The sequence below is a fragment of the Danaus plexippus genome (genome assembly GCF_018135715.1).
Source record: "Danaus plexippus chromosome 3 unlocalized genomic scaffold, MEX_DaPlex mxdp_25, whole genome shotgun sequence".
NCBI lineage: Eukaryota > Metazoa > Arthropoda > Insecta > Lepidoptera > Nymphalidae > Danaus > Danaus plexippus.
The window spans coordinates 3,676,075-3,702,144 of NW_026869844.1; the positions used below are offsets into that span (position 1 = coordinate 3,676,075).

The 26,070-nt window shown below is 29.4% G+C and overlaps 1 protein-coding gene across 1 annotated transcript; it reads right to left on the minus strand.

Moving 5' to 3' along the window:
• Positions 1-9,128: 9,128 nt before the first annotated feature.
• Positions 9,129-25,141, minus strand: LOC116767903 (uncharacterized). The gene is made up of 13 exons (XM_032658445.2): positions 24,915-25,141; positions 24,420-24,827; positions 23,292-23,483; positions 18,276-18,422; positions 17,659-17,847; positions 16,194-16,344; positions 15,615-15,746; positions 15,290-15,457; positions 14,560-14,749; positions 13,976-14,127; positions 13,333-13,448; positions 12,392-12,550; positions 9,129-12,250 (listed from the first exon to the last, which is right to left on the minus strand). Exons 2-13 carry the CDS (start codon positions 24,706-24,708, stop codon positions 9,705-9,707), a joined length of 4,431 nt encoding a protein of 1,476 aa, XP_032514336.2. The 5' UTR covers positions 24,709-24,827; positions 24,915-25,141; the 3' UTR covers positions 9,129-9,704.
• Between the last annotated feature and the right edge of the window lie 929 nt (positions 25,142-26,070).

The window sequence follows — 26,070 nt, forward strand, 5'->3', positions numbered from 1 at the left end:
TGGATACAAAAACACTAGTAGCGAAGAAAAATCAGTACCGCCATATTGTACCACGGATTCCTTTAAGGGAATACTTTTGAAGGCTTCCATTTGTCTGTTAATACCTATATAACAAGCATATGAATACCGATCTTATCAGTTATCTATATATAACAAAGATATAATTCTCTATACAAAAGAAACATACGAGAAACAAAATCATTGAAATCTTTGACGACGCAAACAGAATCCAAAAATATCATTGTTAGGATTTTTGTCAGTGTAGCGATGCGTTTGTTTTAACTAAAAAAGTTATGAAAATTCCCTGAATCTTATCAAACATTTAATTCAATAATATTCATTGAACCAACCATACATCTATTACTTCTATATTCATAAGCATTGATTGATTTTTTTTTTTGGGTTTTAAGACCTCAGTTTAAACTAGAATGTCATTTGATAATATACCAGTAGTGCATAATCGGAAAACAAGAAACTGTCTTTGTAAATCAGTATAAGGAAATTTGTATTCTTCTTCTTCTTGTTCTTAATCGTGCCCTCAGTGCTGAGGATCGTGACTCTAGAGTTTCTGGGTAAGCTGCTTCTATCGGGCATCTTTTGGGATTTCGGCTTCTAGGCCGTTTACAGTTCATTTTCCCAGTCATTATCATGCGTACAAGGTTGTCCTTAGTTCTGCGAGCGACATGACCAAAGTGCGCCAGTATGCGCTGCGAACAGATTTTAGTTAAGCGATGACTATTTTGAATTTTAAGTTCGTTCTTTATAGAGACGTTCGTACGGCAGGCCGTCCAAGGATTGCATAACATATGGCGCCAGCACCACTTTTCAAAGGCATTCTTTGCCTCTCAACGACTTTGCTAGTCCACGTCTCTGCACCATATAGAAATATGGACAAGACAAGTTTTCGTATCAGATGTATTTTTGTTCGATTAGTGATGTTCCTGTCTCTCTAAATTTTATTCAGTTGCGTTATTGCTGTTTTGGCCATGCAAATTCTCCTATGGATTTCTGTCTCACAACCGCCTCTATTAGTTGTCACTGAGCCTAGGTATTCTGAGCCTGTTTCACGTTTTAATACGTTTTTAAGATATGTTGGATCGTTGCAAATCGGTCAATCAGCATGATCTTGGTCTTGTTTTTATTGATGGCAAGTCCCATATTCTGTCTTATTATTTCCAGTCGTTTAAACAGGTCAGTTAAATGATGCAAAAAGTGTGGTATCATCGGCATAACGTAGATTAGATATTTTTACTCCACCTATCTTGACACCACCCTCTCAATTTTCGAGTGTTTTTTGCATGATGTGTTCGCCATAAATTTATATTAAGCAGTTACTAATCTTTACTTATTATACTTACTAATATATATATTTCTAGAGAAGTTCTGAATTATGAAATATTAAAAGTTTTATATGAACAAACCACGTGAGAGCAAGATATTGTTTAATTTTCTTCATAATAAAGTTGTAGTTTGCCTGAATAATGAATAATATCAACAAAACAGGTTTTCTCATGATGTTTTCAAATATAAGGAGTTTAGAAATTAATAACTCGTATATTAAGATAAAACTTTTTCTATTGAAAAAAATTGGTAATTGAATTTTTTTTTATTCTATTTCTTTATTACATGCAGATTTTATTTTGTTTTATGATCAATATTTTCAATTATAAAAATAAAAATAGATAAAAAGTACAAATATGAAACACATTCGATTATAAAGGGGAGAAAAATTGAAAAAAAGTGGATTGTTTTTTTAATATCAAGGATCTCGATGCATTTTGTGAGTGTAAATATTATTTGTAATAAAAAGAGGTATTCAAGAAACCAAACAAAATTTATTATTACTATTTACCTTACTCGTAGTGTTAAAGAATGAAAGATGATATTTTTCCAATTAAAGAATTAATCATGTATATGTACGTGCCTTAGTGTCTATAAGATTGAATATATATAAATTGTGCCTATTAAATGTAGGGAAACTGTTTTTTATAGTTATATTATTTGTTACCCTTGCATTGCAAAACTTACAAAAGGTTATAGTCCCTTTTTGAGCACAAAACAAAAAATAAAAAAATAGGTTCAAGTAATGTGTGTGAAAACCTAACCGCCGACTGCTTGAATGTCTTTGTAATAGTTACTCACCGGGTGCTTAACTTACGGTACGGTTTATAATGACTCTCATCACTACACTCCACATGATATCCTACTTCAAAAGATGTTTTCATTGCTTAATCGAATAAAACAAGTTATTTTTATTATAAGGGAACTAAAACATCATAAGCATAGAATACTTGTTACAAGAAAAATATTTCCAAAAGATCCTAACAATGTTCTTTTTAGGAAAAACTAAACATATAATTATTATTGAAAAATTTCGCTAATACAAAAGCAACGTTAGTAGTTTATTCGGTTTTTTCTTTACTCAAACAAACAATCAACTACTTATCATAAGCATATTATATACGGTCTCCACAATGTTCCGTGGAGTGTCAGATAAATATATGAATGGTTTGAACTTATAAAACGCCTTTTTCCATTATATAAAATCAGTACGTGGTGAATGCGTCCCTATTGTATAGTGCTTAGTCCTAAATAACATAATTTATAATGAAAAAAACATGGAGATTTTTTTTATAAAACATTTAATTTTTTGTAAATATTTTAATTTAAACATAACATAAAAGGTATAACATAAAAGTAACATTCAAGAACCTTTTATGAGTATTTCAATTTGAAAAACTAGTTTTCCAGCATATTTTCTTAGAGAAATATGGATGAATATAAATTTTGAGATATAAATTTAATACTAACATTTTTTTAAATACGATATTAACAATTGAAATCATAACATAACAAACTAATTGTTTTTATAATAACTTAGCTCTTAATACGTATAAAATTAGTATGTACTCAAAATGACAAATGTCGGTCCATATTTAACAGATTCAATGGAATAGAAAAACATACCTTAAACCAGAATATCAAGATTCATCTATCGTTTGCGAAAAAATCGGTTTCATCAATCATATGCTGTGTTATTTATCACAAATCTCATGTTATTTGTCTTCACATACCGAGATGACGATCGATTTATGCGTCGAATGTATTTTAATATGAAAAAACTCCATAATAGTATGTAAATGCCTTACAATCTTTACAATACATTTAAATGATTGCGGGTCGTGACATTTTCTAAGAATACATTATATTATAAAATCTTCTCATGTAACAGCCTAATTTTTGAGATGAATAAAACAATTTATTTGAGTTTTCATTATCTCATTATCTGTCATTTAATATAAATTTAAACAAAGTCTTTGAAAAGATTGTTAGGAAGAAAAAAAAGATACTTTAGTTCATTTTGAGTGCTGCTTCCGGAGGACAAGAGGTCACTAATTATATTAAAAATTAAACAGGAGCCTACAAAGGTTAGAAGTACATAATTGTCGATCATTTGTTTACAAAATACAAATATAAAATTAATTATTATCAATGGATTTCTTGGGTTCGCTGAAAAGATCTACATTTGTAGTCTCCGAGGCGGTTGAAGAATCCTTACATCTAATGTCAGGTTAAAAATTAATTGAATTAATGTTACCTTATTTTCACTTAACGAAGTCCCATGTGTATAATATGACATATTTATAAAATAGTCACGTTGCATAGCTTAAGGGATTTAATATCTTGAAATCTTAATTACAAAAATAAGTCAACATCAATTGTCTATTAAGATTTTTGTTACGTGTAAAAAATATACTCACTCTTACAAGTTAACACAATTTAAAAAATAACTTACTTATTACAAATAGTTTAACATCAAAATAATATCAAAATAAAATTGTGTTATTAATAACGAAAAAACATTTAATTGTGTATTAAAATGTTGCTTCCATTAACACTTTCATTAGTTTACAATAAGATTTGTTACATTATCGAATGATTTTATGTAAATTTGTTGTTTTTTTTTTATAAGGGACTGAGAAAATAGCATTAACACTTTGTCTAAGTATAAGTCTTTTGAAAATATACATATTTTTTTCAAACAAATGCTCATAGAACACAATAAGATATCGTGTTTGCTAGAGACGAATCAATTCCAAGCTTCTGGATGGGCGTTTAATTAAGCTGCAATTATCTGTTCTAGAAAAATGGACTGAACCTCTGACTGTCCCAGTAAAAAAGTATTCATTTGTATTTTATGTGCTTTAAAAGAAAGGAAACACACGTCTTGATTGAAGTCTACTTACACTTTTTTTTACAAGATACTATTTCTTTGCAAGCTATTATAGTCATTCTTATGATTTATTTTGTTCATATGGGAAATAATTTGTTTAATTTGCATTCCCAAAATTTATACACATCCAAAGTAAACAACAAGAATTTATAAACAGAAATACATTTGTGATTATTCCTTAATTACAGCTACCACTTCTTGTGATATCCGCGATTAAAAGATTTAAACAATTTAAATTTATTATTATAAAAGAATTACAAAAATACGTCGAAGTCGAATAGATATCAAGAACATTGCTCATAAATCACTTTAAGCTAATTTTCAGACAACTACATTTGCACAACAGTAAAAGAGAAATAATTCTTTCATAAATTGTTTTAAAAAGCATAACTTGTTCTGTAATGTGAACTGTGCACGTTAGCTAAATTATGTTCATATGAGCTGAGTGCGCTCATTTTAACTCCCATTTGCATGTTTAAATTATGAAAGTAAAAGCGTGTGACACGAATACTTTAACACCATAATTTACAAGTTTCAAAAAACCGTCGTAAACGAGATTTGAAATAATTATTTTTAAAGTTTCTGATTGATTTCTTATTAACTAACTACTGTTCCTTTAAATAATATATCCACTGTTATAAGTAATTAAAATTTCAGGAAATGAATGTATATTCTATTTAACTATTATAAAGAAGAATAGTTATCTCTATTCCGTGGAATGAATTTCCTTTAATAAATAGATCGTTAAACAATTGTGATACGTAAATGTATTGAAGCAATACTTTAACATCAGAGTAAGAGTAAGGGTAAACACCAATCTGGAGGACTGAACAGAAAAGAGGATTTCTATAAAATATAATTGAATTTGTATAATATCTATAAAAATAAAACCTCTAAAATATGGAGTATTAATAAATGGGTTTTATTGAAAACTATTTGTAAGACGCTTGAAGTTTCTATTTTTACTGCTTAAATTTACAAAATAGCTCACAAAACAAAATTGATCAACGTTTTTATGTCGTAACGGCAAAAATGAACGTGAAACTTAAAAGTTTAAAATCAGACTTAATCTTAAGTACAACAAAGTGGAAAATGCTCCTAATATTTACTAGATATGTTACTAACCTCTTTTTGTTTCATATAGACAATAAATAAATCTAAGAGCAGTAGTAATGACAGATAAAGAAACGTTTTAAAAAAGAAAAGAAGTTTTAAAAAAGGCGGAAGAAAAAATAAGTAAATGTAACAAATAAAGTTACCTTTTCATTTCACATTAGTGTATCATGTAGTAAAAAAAGGAATCAAGTGTCATTTTATCAATAATAATAATAATTAACCAAGAAACATTTTAATTAATCAAGATGCAGACTTATCGTCGCGAATTCTTCGAGTAATGACAACTTTTTGGACGAGGCTAATAGGAAATCTTGGGGAGTTTTGTCATTAAAACTTCCAGCATAATAACAAATCAATGGGATGCATATTGAATTGTCAGCGAACTCGAGTCCTTGAGTTTAATTAAATTGCTTCATACTTCTATTTAAGTTAGTGACTATTTGTATGCCTTATATATTATAAATGTCATATAACGAAAGAAAATTTTAATTACTTTAAAATAATTATAAACAATCTTTGAATTTCTGAAATATGTGTTCGCGCATTAATCAGTTAAACGTAAATATAAAGTCATTGAAGAAAAATAGGAATATTCCTACGATTTTAATAAATATATATTATACATATCTATAGGAACAAAACTCTCAACATTCCATGGATTCACCGTGGGGATGCCGGGTTCACCGCTCTGCTGGGAGAGGAGCTTCAACAGTGCCTATGACTTACGACCCAGGTGTAAGTTTAAGGGGCCCTATGTAAGGCGCGTTAAACGCTCAGCTCCATCGTCCAGGCTCCTCTCTGTACCTAACTAAATTTGAAACGAACCTACTACGGTTGCCTTCGACAGACGTTCCAAAAATGATCTTATGTAAGTTCTTGACAGACCCAAATCTTTTAGCAGGCTGTAGAAAGATTTAGCTGTTATGCCTCTCGCTCCTACTACCGCGTACAAATTTACAACGAACCTATTCTTAGTGAGCTCGTAATACTTGTTGACTTTGATGGCATGGTCTTTGAAGATGTTGGTTTCCCAAAGAACCGCGAGCTCTATTATCACAACATTTCTAAATGTTTTTTTACTTTGGAATATTGTAGATGACCTAAATTAATTCACCTTCTCTTATATGTATTTGGAATGGATTCTGAACCTCATTTTCTCGATGACAAAGTAATATAAATTTCTGGTTAAAGACATGTACCTAAGATTTTTAAGGTAAAGTTATACTGTCCTTTATACTAACCCTGCTGATATTTCGCTTTGGAACTACTTTTACTAACTTACAAAATTCAATTTTCTCCGGCTTATGATATATAAGTATTATGCGGCCAGTACTACATTCTGCATTGCGGACGAGTCTTAACTAAAGGGTAAATACCAAAGAAAACCGTTTTTGTATAGAAAATACAATAAGAACTTTTAAAAATAAATTAATTAGCTTTTATACCTAGTTTACTTTAAAGAAAGTGCGGGTGGATGAAATTAAGAAAAAATCGTTTTTATCAGAGCGTTGTATTAATTAAGTAAAGATATATATCGTCAAAATATGTATTAAGACTGTCTCAGTTTATCCGTTTTTAACCCATCTTTACTGCTGATATTTTAAATAAATATCGCGAATTTTATTATTTAAAGCTTTTTAAATACGATAATCTATTTTTAGTTTAAAATTGTATTGAATATATAAGCAAAATAATCCATTATAAACGAGATTAATATTGAGTTAACTTGAATATTGTGGTTTTAAATTTTTGTAATTTTTTTTTTATATTTCATATCTGCTATAAAATGAAATCAAGTAATAATGGTTATCCAAATTATTAAACATAACTATAACTAAGCGTCGTAATCAGATCGTTATATTAAAATAAAAGTTTTGCAAATAAAGGATTTCATCGACACACCATATAGTGGGCGTGGTCTGACCACATTATCTAGCATCAGTTATAGATAAAAACGAAGAGATTTTCAAAAAACTTATCAAATTTTACAAAAAGTATTTTTTTTAATTGTAAATTAACGAATATAAATCACTTCTCGAGTCAATACCTTACCATAAAATTGATTTAAAAAGTATGAAAATATGTTATTTCGGAACAAAGAGAACCATTCAAACATCAAATGTCAGTCAATCTGGAGGCTCGTCCGCAAGCTAAGTAGGCGTCACATCTACAACACCCCTTGTGTTGCAGATGAGCGACGCGACCACTTTCCATCAGGTAGGCCGTCTGCCCGTTTGCCACTTTGGGTCATATAAAAAAAAAAAATATAATTGTATGTCTACATGAATAATTCATTTATACAATACATATTATATTCCTGTACAGGTGTGTGAATAATAAAAATTTAATTGCATTTTCATTTTTTAATATCGATTTGCTTCTAACTTGCCAAATCAATTTAGCGAAGCTGTTACGGTGACTGACGCTGGTTTCATAATACGATGAATGAAGATGCAATTTTTTTTGTCCCGACTATTTAAGTGTTAGTTATATTCAAGAATCCTAAAGATACATCAACATTTTAAGAAGAGAATTATTGCCAAAGATTTCCTTATGTTGGTAAAGATCTAGTAAGGGCTGCAATAAAAGTATAAAATATGTTTATATTTACTTGAATGATTCAAATGATTTAGCTGTAGATGTATATAATCTATAATAGTAATCAAATATATAGGCGACGAGTGATAGAATCAGAGACCAATAAACTATGATATGAAAATATGGGCAATACGTGCGTTATGTTATTAAGTAAGTCTAACAAAATGAGAAGATTTCTCTGATTTTTTGAAGGTTTATATTCTGTCCATAGTTATTATAACAAGCTGGCGGAACATCTCATTTGTCAAACCTACACACAAACTATACTTGTTTCATGCTTCCCATTTCTTTCTAGACTTTCTTCAGTTCATAGGTAATTAATTAATAGTTGCTGAACAATTACAACATTACTAAATTGTTATTTATACTACCATTCAAAAAACGCCTTGATATTTTATTAGTGTACATCGATTAATTGTAATATCAACATATTAAAAGTAATTTTAATGTGTTAAAGTAACTTCGATGACATGGTATCCCACACTTTATTAAAACAAATTATAATAAACGACATCTAAATGGCTAATAATGCGGAAAATTCGTCCTGGAAATGTGCTCACGATATCCCCGAAATTATCTCGATTATAAGCATTTATTATCTTCTTCGTAACCTTCATTAATGAGATAACTTATTGGACTTGGACCCTATGATAGCGTTACAAAGATACGCTTTTATTACAGAATTAAATACATTACATTTTCTTTGGTTTGAACCAAAGGAATCGTGCAAAATCATTTAATCTTAATTTGGCATATTTTTAAATACTTAATAAAATAACAAGATATAAAGTGAACAATATATCAATAATAAGAACAAAAAGTATTGCAATTAACTTTTCCACTAAAATAATATAAAACACAGACAAATATTTTTATTAAACCACTACTCTTAAATTGGACCAAACCGAAGATATTTCGCAAAGTCGCATCCCTTTAAAGGATATAAAAGATTAAAGAGTCCAAGAAAGATCTTTCAACTCAAATTTTGCTAAATGCTCTTGTTAAAACTCTGAAAGTAGCTTCTGTGTAATTTAATTGTGCCGTTTGTTTTAAACTGCTCTTTTGGATATACAAACTTCTTACGTAATTTTGAATTCAATTGTTTTAATTGCTGCAAGCTTGTTAAATCTCACGTTAAATTTCTTTTATTAATTATACACAGAAATAAAATAAAAAAAGCAAAGTTGAAAAGACAGATTTATTGCTAAATTTTAAAAACGATTGTAATATGTGGTACATTTTATTTTAATTGACTAAAACTAATTTAAAGCTTTTCTTTTTATTTTTATCCTCAGTTTAAAACGAAAGATGCGTAAATGCCTTTTTATAATATCCTATAGGAAATATGTATATTACTTTTGCTTTTTATTCTCCTTTATATATTACAATGATTGAAGTTATTCGCAAAAAGAAACTGTAGAATAATAATATGTAGAATATTTTACTAAACACGGTTTCCTTTATTTAAATCTTATATTCACTCTCGTAAATATGCTCGATATAACAAGAAGTAAATAACCAAGTGGTCATCAACTTACAACATATTTTATACACTTATCCAAATAATACTGGAAGTCTAATGTACAATTATTTGTCTTGAAAGAATTTATGAATATGTCTAATAATGATCTTATCAAGTTAATACGTAGATTTCACATAAAGTCTTACAAGCATTAAAAAAAATTACTATTTAAATCATTGAGATCGATTGGTTGGCAAAGGAAATATAAAAATAGAACATTATACAGTCCATACATTAATTGATGTCGATTTTTTTCACTGTTCCTGTACTAGTTTCTGTATCATTCGATGAACCAGAATTTGAATGTTCTAATCTACTAGAATCACTTTTATTTGTAAAACTGCCACCACTGCCACTGCTAACGCTTTTACTGGCTCGACTCAAAAATGTAGTAGGTTTAATTGTTTTCTTTGGTTTTACTTTTACTGCTTTCTCTGGAGGCCTGTTTATACTTTCACTTCTACTTTTTAGTTTACTTAAACAAAAATTTGGTTTAATTTGCGCGGTTTGTTCCAAACCACTAATTTCTGGTAAGAGTAAATTTGAAATACACACATAGTCATCCTTATGTTTTGGGCCCATTGGATTCATGTTAATTTTTACAGGCACTATTTCTACTTTTTTTTCGAAAATGGTTTCTGGTCCTTTAGAATCTAAGACATCTAGATGTGTTGGTGATTCAACACCGCCAATTAATTCCTGTATAAGTTTATCCTCAGGTAAAATGTCAATGAGTTCGTCATCAACGTCATCAACTATATCATCCATACAAAATGACCTAAAAGATGTCATGGACCCAGAGCCTTGCGAGTGGAAGTCATCAGGTAATCTAACTCTAGGGCCACATAGTGGTATCTGACCTTGACTTGAGGCAGGCTTAATAAAAATCGTAGGTTCTGGTGAAGAAGGAATATCGCTAGACGCGATTATTACTTTAGGATATTCTCTAGTGTGTGTCATTACAGCTGAGTAAGGCTTATCCATTACTGATTCGAAAGATTGATTACTTATTTTATTTATATTACTATTCAAAAATGGTGAATTTATGTTTTCATAATTGTTTACTGGTTCAGATTCATTTATTTTTCTTATATTCGATACGTCAAATGATGAAAGTGGTTTCGAGTTTTTATAAGCTAAACGCCGTTCAAGAGTTGTAGTACGCGGTGGAGGTTGAGGTGGAACTCTTGCTTTTTCAATTTGACTTTCAATGTTTCCGGTTTCGAAATAACTTCTAAAAGTTTGCAATGTGTTAGGTTGAAGTGATAATCTTTTTTGGGCTTTTGGTAAATCCGGTAAAACTTTGGGAAAGTTTCTTTTTTTTATAGTTTGTAAAGATTCCTCGGGAGTTAGAGAAGAAAATTGACTATGTTCATCTCTGGAAGTTACATTTATATCATTTCTAAATGTAACGGGAGGGAGGATGTCAATAACCTCGTTATTGCGCTGAAGTTGTTTCATAAGTAGTTCATAGTTGACATCGGTTACTGGATCAGACGAAGAATGTTTATGAAGAATTTTTAATGGATTTTTATCGTTTAATGATAAAGTCACTTCGTTTGTGTAAATTTTACAGTCTTTACTTTTATTTTCTGTTTTTGATTTTTCCAATATTTTGTCCGGTTTGGAATGTTTTTGTTCAATTTGGTCTAGAGACTTGGATAGTTCTATAGGCTCTTGTTTTAAAATTGAATTAGTTCGTGCTGAAGGTGTAGCATCAATCGCAATGGAAACTTTATTGGACTTAATGCTTTCGCTTCCTTTACTTTTTAAGGAGTCATTGGACTTATTGGTTTCCCTACTAAGTGTAGATTGTTTATTGCTTATTAAAGATGAATGTGAATTTAAAGCAGAAGTGGATGTTGTTTTTTCAGATGTTTTATTTTTAGCATATTTTTTTTCAAATAAATTACTTGGGTCTTTTTGACTTACAACTTTACATATTTCTTTTGATACCTTTTTGGAGTCAGATAATAATTCTTCTGACCTTGTGAAAGGTTTGGTTTTCATATAAGATTGGTCATTCAAATCAGTATTAGATTTTCTTAAAATACGCGGAGAGCATCTATGCATAACTTCGTTCGAAATCCAGTCCTTTACTTTTGTATGAGCATCCAGAGTGCTGGTAGATAAATGCCTTCTTAATTGAAAACGTTCTCTGAATCCACCTGAATCATCCGATTTAGGACTTGTATGGCTATCTTTCTTTTTTGGTTTCATACCGTTTCCTTTAATTTTATTTATACTCAAAGATTTAATAACATTGCATCCATTCTTAAAAGTTTTTAACGCCGTTTTGTCATCTTTAGAATACTTTTGTCCAATAACATCAATTTCACCTATTTCGGCACGCGATCTGCGTAAATTATTTGCTGTCCTATCCCGTTTTAACTTTTTTCTCTTTAAATATACTAAGATGCAAATACTTATATTTATCAATAGAAATAAAACACTCAGGGAAACAACTAGAGTAATTGTAGCACTAGATGTTTTGATGGGCATGTTAGGTGTTGGTCTTGTCGTCGTCGGTCTATTTTTTTCTAACAACCCTGAAGGTATCGGTCGTGATGGGGTTCTAATTGCTTGTATTTCTCTATATATTGCATCTGTGTCTGATGTTGAATGCGGAGGTGAATATGGACGTAATTTCCCAAAAGCCGTAGCAGAATTGTATTGTGAAGGATATACTTGGGAATTACGCACTTGATGTGAATTATGTACTTGAGGACTACGTATTTGAGGACTATTAAATTGTGGACCCCATGTCTTTCGGACTGGATCTAAAAAAATAACAAAATATATATACATAAACATAAACATAAAACAGTTGAAAAATAATCAATTTATATAAATAATTTATCTTTAAAACATTTAATTTCTTTCATATTTAAAATGTATTTATTTTAAGATTTTATACCAACCTGTCATTCTATGGATTGGTTTGGTTTTCGGTGTTGTTTGTAATGGATTAAACTCGAATAGAGGATCTATTACGTATCTCTTCATTTTATTAGGAAGTATTTCTATCCAAAAATTTGTATAATTAGATCTATACAAACTGTTTATTGATGGCGGCAAATCTGGAAAAAAAAAATATATGCACCTTAAATACACTAATTTTAATTTAAACTCGTTTAAATAATAAACTAATTTATTTTCAGACACTGTTGTTGGTAATGAAAATGTTATTCAATTTACCGGCAAAGCTAAAGCTTCACAAACCTAGCTTAATCGCATCAAGTCATTTTATGTCTGACACTGTCCAAGTTAAAGAGGAAGTGAAACTTCTTTTAGTACTTGTTTTAACAACTTCAATTGGAATAAAATACAGAACTAAAAATATATATTACATAGCCAAAAGAGTTTCATATTACGTTACCCGGTTCATTGTATGAGGTAAGTATACAACCAAAAAATTAATATTCAACTTTTGCCTAATAGTCTTGTAGTTCATGTAATGAAAAGGCAATCTAGTATTTATATGTATTGTAATATTATAATTTATAATTTAATCATTGAGACGAGTTTACACTGCTAAATTTCGATGGCGACTGTCGACAGAAATATAATAATTTATTTATTTAGTATGTAACATATCGAATATCGGTTTGTTTCTAAGTGTCATTATGGAATGGGATTTTTGCTTACATTAATAACATCATAATATATGAAACGTAGGCACAAACTATAACCCAAAAAAAAAATATCTCAACTTACGTGATTTTAAGTAATATCAAGTTTTATATAATAGTAATATTACATAATATTTATTATTATCTTTTCTATGTGAATCGGTTTTATATCAAGTAAGGAATAAAATGCGATAACTGAGTCATTATATGAGAATGATTTTAGAACTTACCTATTCGTAAATATGGCTGATGAGCGACGTTATACTCGGGCCACTCTACGTTATATTTGAGCCATTGCTTCTTATCCATTGTATAATACTCATTCACACTTTGGGTGTTAGGTGATCTGTGTACAGAAATAGATAAACTACAAAGTGAAGGTTAGTATAATGTGAATAAATTTGTGTTCAATTTATAAAAAGGGAACCAGTGTTTTTATTTCTGACACGAGACGAAACTTCTTAGCATTCCATTCGTCACCTTGCGGGTGTCGGAACCATCGCGTTGCAGGGAGAGGAGCTCCAACAGTGCCTGGGTCTTGCGACCCAGGTGTAGGTTTAAGGTCCCTATCTAACGCACGTTAAACGTTCACCTCTACCGTCCAAGCTCCTCTCTCTACCTAACCATATCTAATATACATAATATCATAAATGTAATAGAGTAATTCTTTTCCGGATTTGTTTTGTATAAAACAATATATTCCTATATACCTATACCTTCTTACTTCTGCAAACATAAGACAATCTTTAGACCTTAATACAATAATTTAATGGGACATAAATGTTTTGAATTCATTGTAATTTTTAATGTGACTAAACCTGAGAAACTTATGGCTATATAAACCAAAAACTATTTTTAAAAATGTATATCTACCCATTTTTTACGAAATTTGTCCACAATCTCATGACCATTTCACTTAGCAGTTTCTCTTCTGGCGTATATTCAGAGTGAAAGTGAGTATTGCCTCCACCCAAAGGGATACCCAAAACATATGGCATTTCTTCTCCGTGTACACTTTTATTTAGCTGAAATTTAAATAAAATAATTATATTTCTAGAACATAAATAACGTTTTGCAATGTCTGAATGCATTGATAATACTATTATACTTTTTAATAGAAATATGTATTGTGGCCTTTGATATATTTCTACCGGTCAAAGCGTTTTGATTTTAAATTCACTTTAAAACTGTATGAATTTATTGTTAAACGGATCCTTTGTAGTCTTTTAAATGAAATATAAAATATGGCTTGTCGAGAACAGAATTCAGAGTACTTATTAACAAGATAATAATAATTATTACCTTTTGAATATAAAATATGAATAGTTAGGATATTTAAATTGTCAATTAAATATTGAACAAAGGCTTTAAAAAATAGAATCAAATTACTATAGACAATCTTTACGCGGCCTTAAGATAAATAACACCTACTTTTCTAGCAAAATGTCTATACTCACCGATGCATAATCAGTGCTGACCGAATTATGTGCGAAAACGTAAAAGTAAGACTGTCTATTAGACTTGGATTGGTAGTTGGCAAAACTGACCATAGGCGCTAAAGTACGCGCATCACTGAACAAATTTAAAATGACATCTCTATTTGTTTCAACGTTCCAGCGCTGTGGGTCAAGCTTAGAGGGCGAGTATCTGAAAATTTTAATTTCATTATATTAAAATAAATAACCATTTTAAAATTTAATAATAAACAATTATATTTTTTTATTTCAATAAATTCACTCCTCTAATTTAAATTTTGTCAGTGCTTTCAGTTTAAATACGTTGCATTTTCATTTCGTAAGCAAAAGCATCACTCTTCATGAATTATTCTATCCTTAAATTTGTGCATATTCATCTTGAATATGACATATATTTCAATGATTTTTCACTACGATGAACATTTCTTTTAAAATAGAATTCACATTTAAAGTGTTAAAGTACGTTTATTATATCCTATATAGAAATTACCATTCCTATTACAAGTCTTATTTTGTACATAAAAGCGAACAATTATTTATTCTATTTTAGAATGAAAAATAACTTTCTCCTTGTAAAGAAATTCATGTCGCGACGAAAAGAACACAGGTATGATATAAAAACTCTTTTTGAGTCTTTTTATGATTGTCAGTTTGAAATAAATTTAAAAATACTTTTTATATTTTTTTTATTTAAATAAAAAAAAAACCTTACTGTTTTAATATCTCTTTAAGAGCTTCGTCTTCGGCACCTTCGAACACAATTTTGGAAAATTTCTTTATAAATTCGTCTCTTTGGTTTTCTAAAATTCCGTGGTCAAGTTCTATGACTCCAAAATCATGATACCTTTCCAACTCGGTCACACCACTCAGCAATTGATATCTGTTAAAAAACATTTAAATATATATATATATATATATATATGTATATATGTATATATATAGTATGTATATGTATGTATATATATGTAGTTATATATATAACTTATTGCCGTCTGGTTATTATCAGCATTAAGTTTGTAGTTGTCATGAGAACATACTTGCTCAGAAGATTAGGGAACGCCTCCATGGTTCTAGCTGGTTCACTTGGTATAAAGGATCCTGCTACTACTGGTCCTAGTGGAGTTTCAAACTCGCGAGCCAATATTTGAACCTTTTTTATGTCCGATAATCTGCGAGGGAAAAAGTATCAGATAAAACACTACATAATAGTTACTTTTGTTAAGATATATTTTAGAAGGGTATCAGAATAAAAGGTGATTTTTTTAAGAAGTGTTCTTTAAGGTCAATATTTTAAAGTTTATACATCAAAGTCAAATTTTAATAATATTACGTGGATGCACAGCACAAGTTATAACGTGGATTAGATTTATAAATAAAAATTTTACTTTTCATACAGATAAAAGCGAAACGCGATAATACAAATTCTTATAATATATTAAAATTTAAAATGATAATAAGATTTTACAAAAGTGTCCAAAACTGGTAATTAAATATTTAAGATTTATAGTCCAACAATGGATGTTTTTGGTGAATTCCTAAATAAATTTCCTTAAAAGAAAAAAAATATGATTCCTGTTTTAGGTTGAAACATTGCCAAGTACTAAATGTCTACTAACGGTTTATTCTGCAGACAGGTCATCATGTTCTTTGAGCTTGGATTACATCCTAAGCTTTGTGCAACTTGAAGAGTGTACTGCGTGGGATCTCTTGTCATCGCAGAATCAGAGAGCGCAGATCCAGACATGAGAATCGCTCGGTGAAATAATCCTAGATAACATTATGAACAAACAGTTGAAAATTAATACGGGAATCCATATTTAAATAAAATAAGTAGTTACAATAAATCAAAGAAATATATACATAATTAGAAATCCCAATGAAAATCGGTGTTGTATTTTATAGAGGGCGACTAAATTAAGACTTTGTGGAATCTTTCTTAAGACAGCGAAATATTAATCATAAATGAACCAATAACCTCACAACCCAAACAAATATATTTAGTTAAAATATAGAAGCTTTAAAAATTTAATGATTTCAAATGTCTGTATGCTTTACAAAGCTACTGATTGTAAGTAGGAAGAAGAAACAATCTAATCCCTTAACAGCAATAAGCCTTAAGGTATTTATTGTTTGATGATGATGTTTAACACCTACTAGTTTTTAAGATTACATTTAAAAAGTCACATTGACTTAATTTATAAAAAAAAATAAGATGAAAAAAGAAATACATATAACGCATTTAATTACTCTCATTGATAAATAAAATTTAAATTCGATCTCACTTATCTGCAAAACTACAACCTAGGTTACTTTGAAAACCATGGCTAATAATAAATGAGTTTTTAAACAAAAACTTGCTTCAATTTAATTACTACCGATTCAATGGACCGGATTTATTTGCTCAATTTCTCTTCATTAATAAACATCGGGTAATTGCTATGAATTTTTCGTTAACTTCAGATGTAAAGCGATTAACGAATAACAACTTTTTAAGAAAATCAAATGTTATTTTGCTAAAACATGACATAAGTAACATTTTTATACACAGCAACAAAAGTAATAAAACTAAAGAGAAGCTTTAAGGAAAAAGCAACCCAACTTCTGTTATATAAGTTCCAAGTATCATAGAAATTAGTCAGTGATCTCTATAGAGTATGAGATATTTAGGGCAATTGTATATGTATATGGAATTGACGTAAATGGTTTGTGAAAACTACCTTACGAGTACCTTTATAACAATGTGCGATTTTATTATTTCCTTTCTGGGCCCTGATATATGGCTATTAACATGTACAGTCCGAAATTCAACAAATAAATGCAAATATTTTATTTAAACGAAATCATATTTCAGAATTCTGCTTGCGTAAAATGATTTATATTACCATGTTTTAACCCGATGATTCCATTACTTTACGGTAACAATGTTTTGAAGATAAATAAATGTTATATTGAAACTTATAGGCAAGAATATATTTAATGTGTTCCAATGAAAAAATCGAAAGACGTCACAGCTTATTAATGTGATAGATATAATAGGTGTTGATTTACTTAATTTACCTTATTTAACAGAAACAATCTTACCGTTTGAGATCGGAGAAAGCATGAGAAAATTAACACAAGCAGCTCCGGAGCCATGTCCCATTAGTGTGACGGAATATGGATCTCCATTCAAGTCTTCAATGTTGTCTTTTATCCATTGTAATGCTGCTAGCTGATCCAACAGACCGTTGTTGCCATAGACGTGTTCTGTGACGCTTGGTTTCATGAAACCTGAAACGTAACTTGGACGCTTAGATCTCTGAACTTTATTTTGTTCATGCAAAAATGAACAAAACCATAACACCTGTGCGGAAGGCATGTCTATTGAATTTTTATAATTAAATTGCTATGTACTTTTTTCACCTTTAGGTTCAGTAGTTAGGCTTATTTTCAGTATCATTTACTTATACAAAGACTAAAACTCTAACTAAGCCAAAAGGAAGTAAAATAAAATTACATCTCATTATATTTTTTTATCAATTATCAGGCAAAGCGAGTTCAGTTCCGCATTAGCATAACGATGCAAAAAGGAAATGCAACGTTCATTTTTATGACTACTCCCCGTTGGTTCAAATTTTACTAACATAATAATATAGTCTAATAAAAACTAAAATGACTTGAATTTAAACTTAAAATTTTCTTAGATAAATAAAACCTACCTAATATTCCCAACCTGAAATTGACAGTTACTACCATGACATTGCCGTAAGAAGCTAATATTCTGCCGTCGTAAGGATTACCGGAACTCCACTCAAATGAATCTCCGTGTATGAAAACTAGTACTGGAAATTTCTTCGGTTTGTTTTCTGAAAAAGAATTATGTATGAATTTACTCTCCTATTTTGAAAAAAAACTGATTCAAACTTTAATTCCTATTAATCGTAGGTTCGACTTCTCAAGGTCATAAGCTTATTCAGAAAACATCGTTTCACAGAAAATATTGAAGTAAGGAACATTCGTATATTATTCATAATTATGTTTTTTTACTTTATCCAACCTAAAATCATGAAAACTATTTCCTTGTATACGGTTGGTTGCCGAACATTAAACGTTTCATTTGAGAACTCTGGAACATCCATAAATCTAACCAGATAAGAGAAAAACATGTTTTTTAGGGCTTAGTTAATAAATAATCAGACTGAGAGTAACCAGTAGTGACATCTATGTAAAGGAACCGAAGTTTGAGTGCCCTTATAGGACTGAATATTATTACTCATTATTAAATAGCCAAATCTTTAATATTTTCGACTACGTAGTAGTTACATAATTTATATTAAATCATGTATATGTAATCTACATTTATATATACAGGAATCAATAATATCAATAATGCCATCTGTTGTCTGTAAGAAATACCAATGAATAAGGCTATGCAACTACTTGTGTAGTCCTTTAAAGAGTTTTTTCTTGTTACGGTAGATGACGCTGTGTTAAGACATATTTTTATTATCATCAGATTATCTTTCATGTTAAATATTAGGCAAAGTACGGATAAATACGCTTCAACTATTATCACAGACTTAATATATTTTGATACAATCATATTATGACTTTGTCCTCATGGATAAAAGATCCCGGGTTAAAATTTTTGTTATACATATCTTTTGGTTTATCTTAGGTTATAAACCGCGTCGTTTTGGTTCCGCCTAAGCTCAATCCCTTTTCGTGTGATTAATTGTATCCATCTCAAGTCAACTTGGATGTTAGTTTATGTAAGTTTTAAATAAAAAAATCTGAAAGTGATAACTCTTAACCTCTGTTTTTTTATATAATTATTCATAATTTATAATAAAAATATTAAATGTAGGAAAGTTTTAGTTACTGATATTGAATAAAGAAATAATAGATATACGAGTATATCTAGTTCAATAGATTTTTGAAAAATTATTGAGCCTCACTACTTTACTATAATAATAATTATAATTTGATATTAAAGTTAAGTACTACTTATTTTTTAAGATTGGACTGTTTGCAAAAATATAACAAAAGCGCTTAAAGAAATAAACCATTATAACCGATTCCATTATAAATATAAATTGTTATTAGTAATTATCTCGTATCGTACAATTAACAAAGCTCTGGGATAAAACCTGGAGCGAAACAATAGTAAAAACATTACAATAACTAATTCCTAATCATCCTAAAAATCCTAATCATCGTAAAAATAATCATATTAAATGCGATAGAAATCACGCCCATATATAAATTATAGTTAAATATTTTTATAATAAAAGCTGTTAGGAAGATTTATTGCAAGTGAACTACCACGTTGAATTTAAAATAGGCAGCTAGTTGAACGCTACACAATGCTCGAAACCGCCACTGGCATTCATTGTTATGTGTCTTTGTTCTAAAGCTTTTGTTTATGGGAAATTAAGCGAAATTTCCTCACCGATTAAAAGTTCCCTGGCCGTTGGATGTGTTCATTTCATATTTGTATAGAAATGATCTATTGTCGTGGTTTTCGGCTTGAACAATGTAAGATACATTATTCGAATCGGGGACATCTTTTAACTGATACTGAGGATCAATGTCGCTAATTTTTTATTTAAACTTATCCAACGGATAACTTTACAAGTACAAGATTCGATTTACGAAAGAAAATAAATTTTTAATTCCCGCTATAACCAATTCATTTTCTTGATTTTTAAAATTCATATTTTGTCTATCATACATTTCCGAACTTTTCCTGAAAGTGTAAAAGAAGTTAACATATACATTATAATAATTCGTCATAAACAGCTCTTATAAGTTGTTTGATATTTTTATGTTAAATTTCATTCATACAAAACAATCGTTCGGTGGCGCCTGAACTCATTCTGAATCTATTCGTGGAACTTCCGACCTATGACTGTCCAAATTCTTTGCTCTATAAATAAATTGATCAACTACACTGAACCTGGCTATTCTAGTCCACGGTTAAAATATTTCTGATATATTACATTGAAATTAATAATTTATTATTAACATTTTAGACAAATTTCTGCAAATATCTAAGTAAACGGCTCATAATATAAATATAGTTAGATTAAAAATTAATTTAAATGTATACTTTTGCGGTTAGCGCAAAAATATCGTGTTTGTAACAAAAAAAAGTGAGATTGTTATTTGATTTATGGATTATGTTGATTGAAAGTTGTCCACAAGGAATAATGCATTGTGTACATTAATTCCTCGGGACCATATTTTTTAATTTATCAAATCTTTTGTCATTACGTGTTATTCGTAAACTGTTCTGTTTCATGTTGAATCCTGACAAACGAAGATTATTATTTTGCTTGGCAATATGACTCTCCAATTTCTCGAAAACAAAAGCCGTGTCCTAAAAAGATGTGCTAATGAGGTGCCCAAAAACAGAAAAATCAACTAAAATATCACACTGAACGGAAAACCTGGCATGACAATAAGAAAATATGTTTTTAACAATAATATATATATGACAATACTAAGTATGAGGTTGATAAATATTTGTATTATCTTCATAATAAGCCACGTCATATAATTTTAATATTAAAAAAATACATACGTTAGAAATTAAATCGTGTTGTCTTAAGAAGAAACTGGTAGTAAGAGTACATATTCATTACAGACCGACGTAAGGTATTTAACGATCTAAACTGTTTTAATGATTAATTGCAAGTTAATAGTTAAAACTGCATCACGTAAATATTTAGGAAATTTTATAATTAATTATTTATATTAAGTTGGCTTTGACCCAAATTACATTTTACACCGTGTCCATCATCGTTTAAATTTACAGCCCATTGACAGATGTGATGTAATTACTAAAGTTCGGGTCGTTTTGAGGCGCTAAACAGGCAATCTAACTTTAACGGAATAATTATTGAGTAAATGTAAAATTTTAAAATATTAAAAGTTCCCTAAGCTGAATTTGTCAGCCGTTAAAAATGGTTATTCTTTTAGCACTTCTTTTTTTAATGACGATTTTTTTCAAGCGTTCTTATCTATTAATGAGGGACATTATGAATTTAGGTATGAAAGAATTTGATAATTAATAATTTATAACATTTTGTAGAGATATCAAATTATTAAACATCATATAAACATAGGTCTATTAATTTACTTTCACACTCACCTTTTTATTGTTCGATAGATGAAAAAAATTTGAGACATAAAGTCGCATTTTAATGATTGTAAAAAATATTTTATTTTAAGCAATAAAAAATATATTGTTTTGGTTGTTAATTTACCATAAATTAAAAGGAAAACGCTATAAAGTATTATTGTTCTATTATATTTTATATTTATAATTATTTCAGTTTTAATAAAAACTTTAAAGTAAGCATACTTTTTTTAACATAATGATAATTAAACTGTGAGGAGATTAAATCAATTCCAACGAATGATCTTCAGAACTGGTAAAACGTTTCTTGCCAGTCGTGTAAACATGAATTCATTTTTGTTTATTTACAGTCAAAACAAAATCCGATCAACCGTGTTGTGCGGACTTTTAAGCCATACGACTTGAAGGCCCAACATGTTTACATTGGCATATAGAATGCTAGTTCTTATAAATACCAAAAAGTCTCAAATAAGATGTTTTAAATCATGTATTAATCTAATTTCAACTGAGTTGCATTAGTTTTGAATCTCAAAAAAAAAATAATTGATTGATTAGAAATAAAAATTCAACATTATAAATAATTCAAAAATAAGAATGTCCTTTTGTATGCGGATTCAGAAAAAAATTAAAAATAAATTAAAAGTCATTATATTTGCTAATTTTTTATAAATTTGTTTAAATTTTTCCTTTACTTTTAAATATAGAAAGCAGCAACTATACTTTACTTAGTTTTAGTCATTTCTATCTTTAAGTTGTGTTTTGATATAAAAAATCTTTATCTTTTATGAAGGTGGATAAAAGATAATCAGAGCAATCGTTTAAATTACTTGATCTCATATACTTAGAGTAATTAATTATTGAGGTAAAATGTTTATTTTAATAGACTATCTTGTTATTGTAGACAAAATAGAATTTTATTATTGCATTCGTATATTCAATTTTACAATAAAATATTTCTTTGTATTTATTTGTAGATGGAGACAGTTTTTTTGTGTATTGAGCGTAAACGAAGACAGCTTGGTTTCATACATACGTTTATAAGATGTCCCCGAAACAAATTTTTGTTATTTGGTTTTTCGGTAAATTATTAATTTATTTAGAATTGTAATATAAATGGAGGCACATTTTTTGTGTTTATTTAGATTAAGGAAACTTATTATTGTTAATAAATCTATCGAATATCGATATACAATGTTAAAGATAAATCTCTCAATAGTGATATTGTTGTATCTCATACATTTCGGCTGATATTTTTATTTTTTTGGCAAATTATCAGTTATTGGCCCCTGCAATTTGGATATATTCTAATGTTGTTAGTGAGACACGACTTCAGTGACCTTAGACAAAGACAAAAATAATAATTTATGATTATCCTTAAAAAAATAATATAAACAAAACCTTCATTTCAAAGTTACTAGAACTGAAACTGATTATGAACCTAACCTGATAATCAAAAATATAAAGACCGGTTTTGATAAAAACTACCATAAACTGAATCCAATCCAAAAAAAAAGTAGAATGAAAAATAAATAAATAAAAGCGTCTGCTGCAACCGAATGGAAAGTTAGCATACCACTTATATCATTCTCACCTCTGTAAGGAACATAGATGTTTAAATATAAACAATCCTCGGATTCTTCAGCTAAAAATGGTTTAATTCTGCTCAAGTAGCGCTGTCTTGCCAAAGACGGAGGATTGCCCTTCTTTATAGTAGGAATTGTTTGAGGGCACACTGGAGCGAAGCGAGTCGTCATCCTTAAACCAGACCAAGGTGGGGCACTCACTAGAAGAAAATGATGTTTTTGATCATTATACAATTTTTTATAAATATTTATCATAAATGTATCATTAGAAAAAAATCAGTTTAAAAATATAATAATAAATAAGGTAATAGAATAAAAAATCTATCACTTTTTAAGTAAAGCAGTACAAAGAACAAATAGAATTAATATGGATGAGTTGAAGTTATAACTAAAAAAAGCTAACATTGTTCCCGAAAAAAATAAATTTGAAGAGAGTTAACAACTACGCTTTAACATTTGCTTTGTTAAAACGAATGGAAGTGAATGTTTTAAACAGCAAGCCTTAACAAAAGACATATAAAAGAATCACAACAACTGACCATTTAATTTGTAAAAATCTGAATTTCATCACGTGATATAGGAAAAATAGAAAGTTTATAACAATGTAAAAAGCGTTTTCGACACACAAAACGTTTTTGAGCATTTGTTTATTATGGCAACACAGTTAAAATACGTTTTTTCCATCTGGCGTGTCACAATGTTTTGTTAAATTTTATTCATTCTATCTTCAAAATTCCACCAGGAATTGACTATAATACTTTTTAACATCTTTGGAGATAAGTTTCTTCGTAAGTACTCCAAATCTTTTTTTAATAATAAGGATGTTTAGAAATACATAAAGTGCTTGAAAACTTAGAAGTATGGAAATAAATAATTACGAGAGAATAATAAAAATATCACATTGTATTACGCAAGGGAATGTTTGCGAGAATTTTGAAATCAATACATTCTGTATAACATAGTATGTATTTTAAAAACAATTTCAAGTTATCATGTTACTTGCAGTTCAATAATATAAAAAAATATTTGAGGTTTCATAAATATTTTTTAATAAAACAGGGCGTTTTTTTAAAATACTATCTATTAAATACATGGTCATTATAATTATGAGTATTTTAAAATTGAGAATAAAATACCTGGGGGCATAAAACGTAAGTTGCCTATAGGTGGTGCTGCATAAGGGATCCCTAAGAACATTTCTACTGGCTGTAGGTCATATTGCTTTCCAGGCTTTACTATTAGTCCTCTTAAAGCACCTTGCCTAAGATTGTACTCTCTCGTTAGACGTTTTTCATCTTTCGGAAAATTTCGAGAATCATCGTAAACTCTCGCCGCACCTTCGTCGGCTATCGGCAATAGGAGCGAGATGGCAATACAAATAAACAAATTCTGTGTTATAAACGGTGTCGCGTGCTCAGTCGCCATTTTCTTTATGCCCGTTGCTTTGCTCTCATTAGACCACGAGCTTAAAATACTCTTCGGTTTTATAGTTTGTTTGGTAGTTTGGTTTTATGGCTTTGAGTGAGTCACTTTTGAACCCGACGCTGTAAGATTTATTGAGCTGTAATTATCATAGCTTCTATTCAGACTCATGGTTCTCTCGCCTTTGATGGTTTTCGCTAGATACTCACCTTATTTTCATTTAAGCGTTTGGTAATGAAAATGAAAAATACTGATAAAAAACTTAAATGAATGTTCAATATCACTTTGTTGAATATTGATACTGACAACTTATAAAAATATTTCTACATAACCCAAGAATCGCATAAAACTGAATTCCAATATAAAAACAAACACATAATTTACTGAAAACCACAATCACTACAAAAATTTTGTTTCTCACAAGTAACAATTTACCTATATATTTCTTATCAATCACTTATAACGAGTTCTTTAATGTTCTGAATTTCTCTGAAACTTTCAAGTATTTAACGTTTCACGATCAATACGGCAATGCGCTCGCGCACTACTGGATCAAATCCAAACTGTCCCTGCTCAACTCAAATACCAAAATACTACGGAATGCGAGTCAGAGGGGCGAACATTTCTCGGATATTCTAAACTTGAACATTCCACAGTTATATATCTACACAAGATTTTAATTGGAGACTTCACTTACTTCTGTTCAAACCAACTGACGGGCCGTTTAAACATCTGACCACTGCCATGTTAACACCCGGGTAAGGTTTGCAGCCGAGCAGAACAATTTGTATCCATTTGAATATTTCCCTTAAATAAGGCTAGGCTTACATTATTATTCCGTTTTAAAATTTTACTCTCAATTTTTTTTTCTTCGTACCCGTTTAGTTCTTTTACTTTATCTTAAAAAAATCTAAGTCAATTGTATTTCCTAACTTTATCTTTTAATTAATCTTAAGATATATCTTTAGAGGATCTGTCTTGTAAGCGATATACTTAGATCATCACTGTAGAAGCGGGTATTTTGGTCGGAGTACCACGTGAGGGCAGTAAACATCCGGACGACACGCGTTAGGGAGCAAGTAAATAAATAAATGCATGCTTTTAAGATTATTTTATTTTCTATTATACCTATATATAATCTCCGCTGTAATAGAGAATGCAATTATTATAAAATATTTTGACATTTATTTTTCATTTAGTGTTTCGCGATATACTGAATTAAAACTACTTTTACAATACAGCTGTTGTAATGATAATAATAATGTAATGATAATGTTGTGATTCATTTATGGATGGATAAAAGACTGGTCGATATATTGAAGTTAAAATAATGAATATTTATTGCTAAGGACGTAATGTATAATG

Bases quoted from the DNA above. Each gene is read 5' to 3' on its own strand.
- LOC116767903 (XM_032658445.2), bottom strand. From the start codon at position 24,708: ATGGCGACTGAGCACGCGACACCGTTTATAACACAGAATTTGTTTATT. The intron at 15,747-16,193 runs GTTAGTAGACAT...TTTCCCTCGCAG, and splicing joins ACCTGTCTGCAGAATAAACC to ATTATCGGACATAAAAAAGG. The intron at 14,750-15,289 runs GTAAGGTTTTTT...TAAAATTTTCAG, and splicing joins CTTAAAGAGATATTAAAACA to ATACTCGCCCTCTAAGCTTG.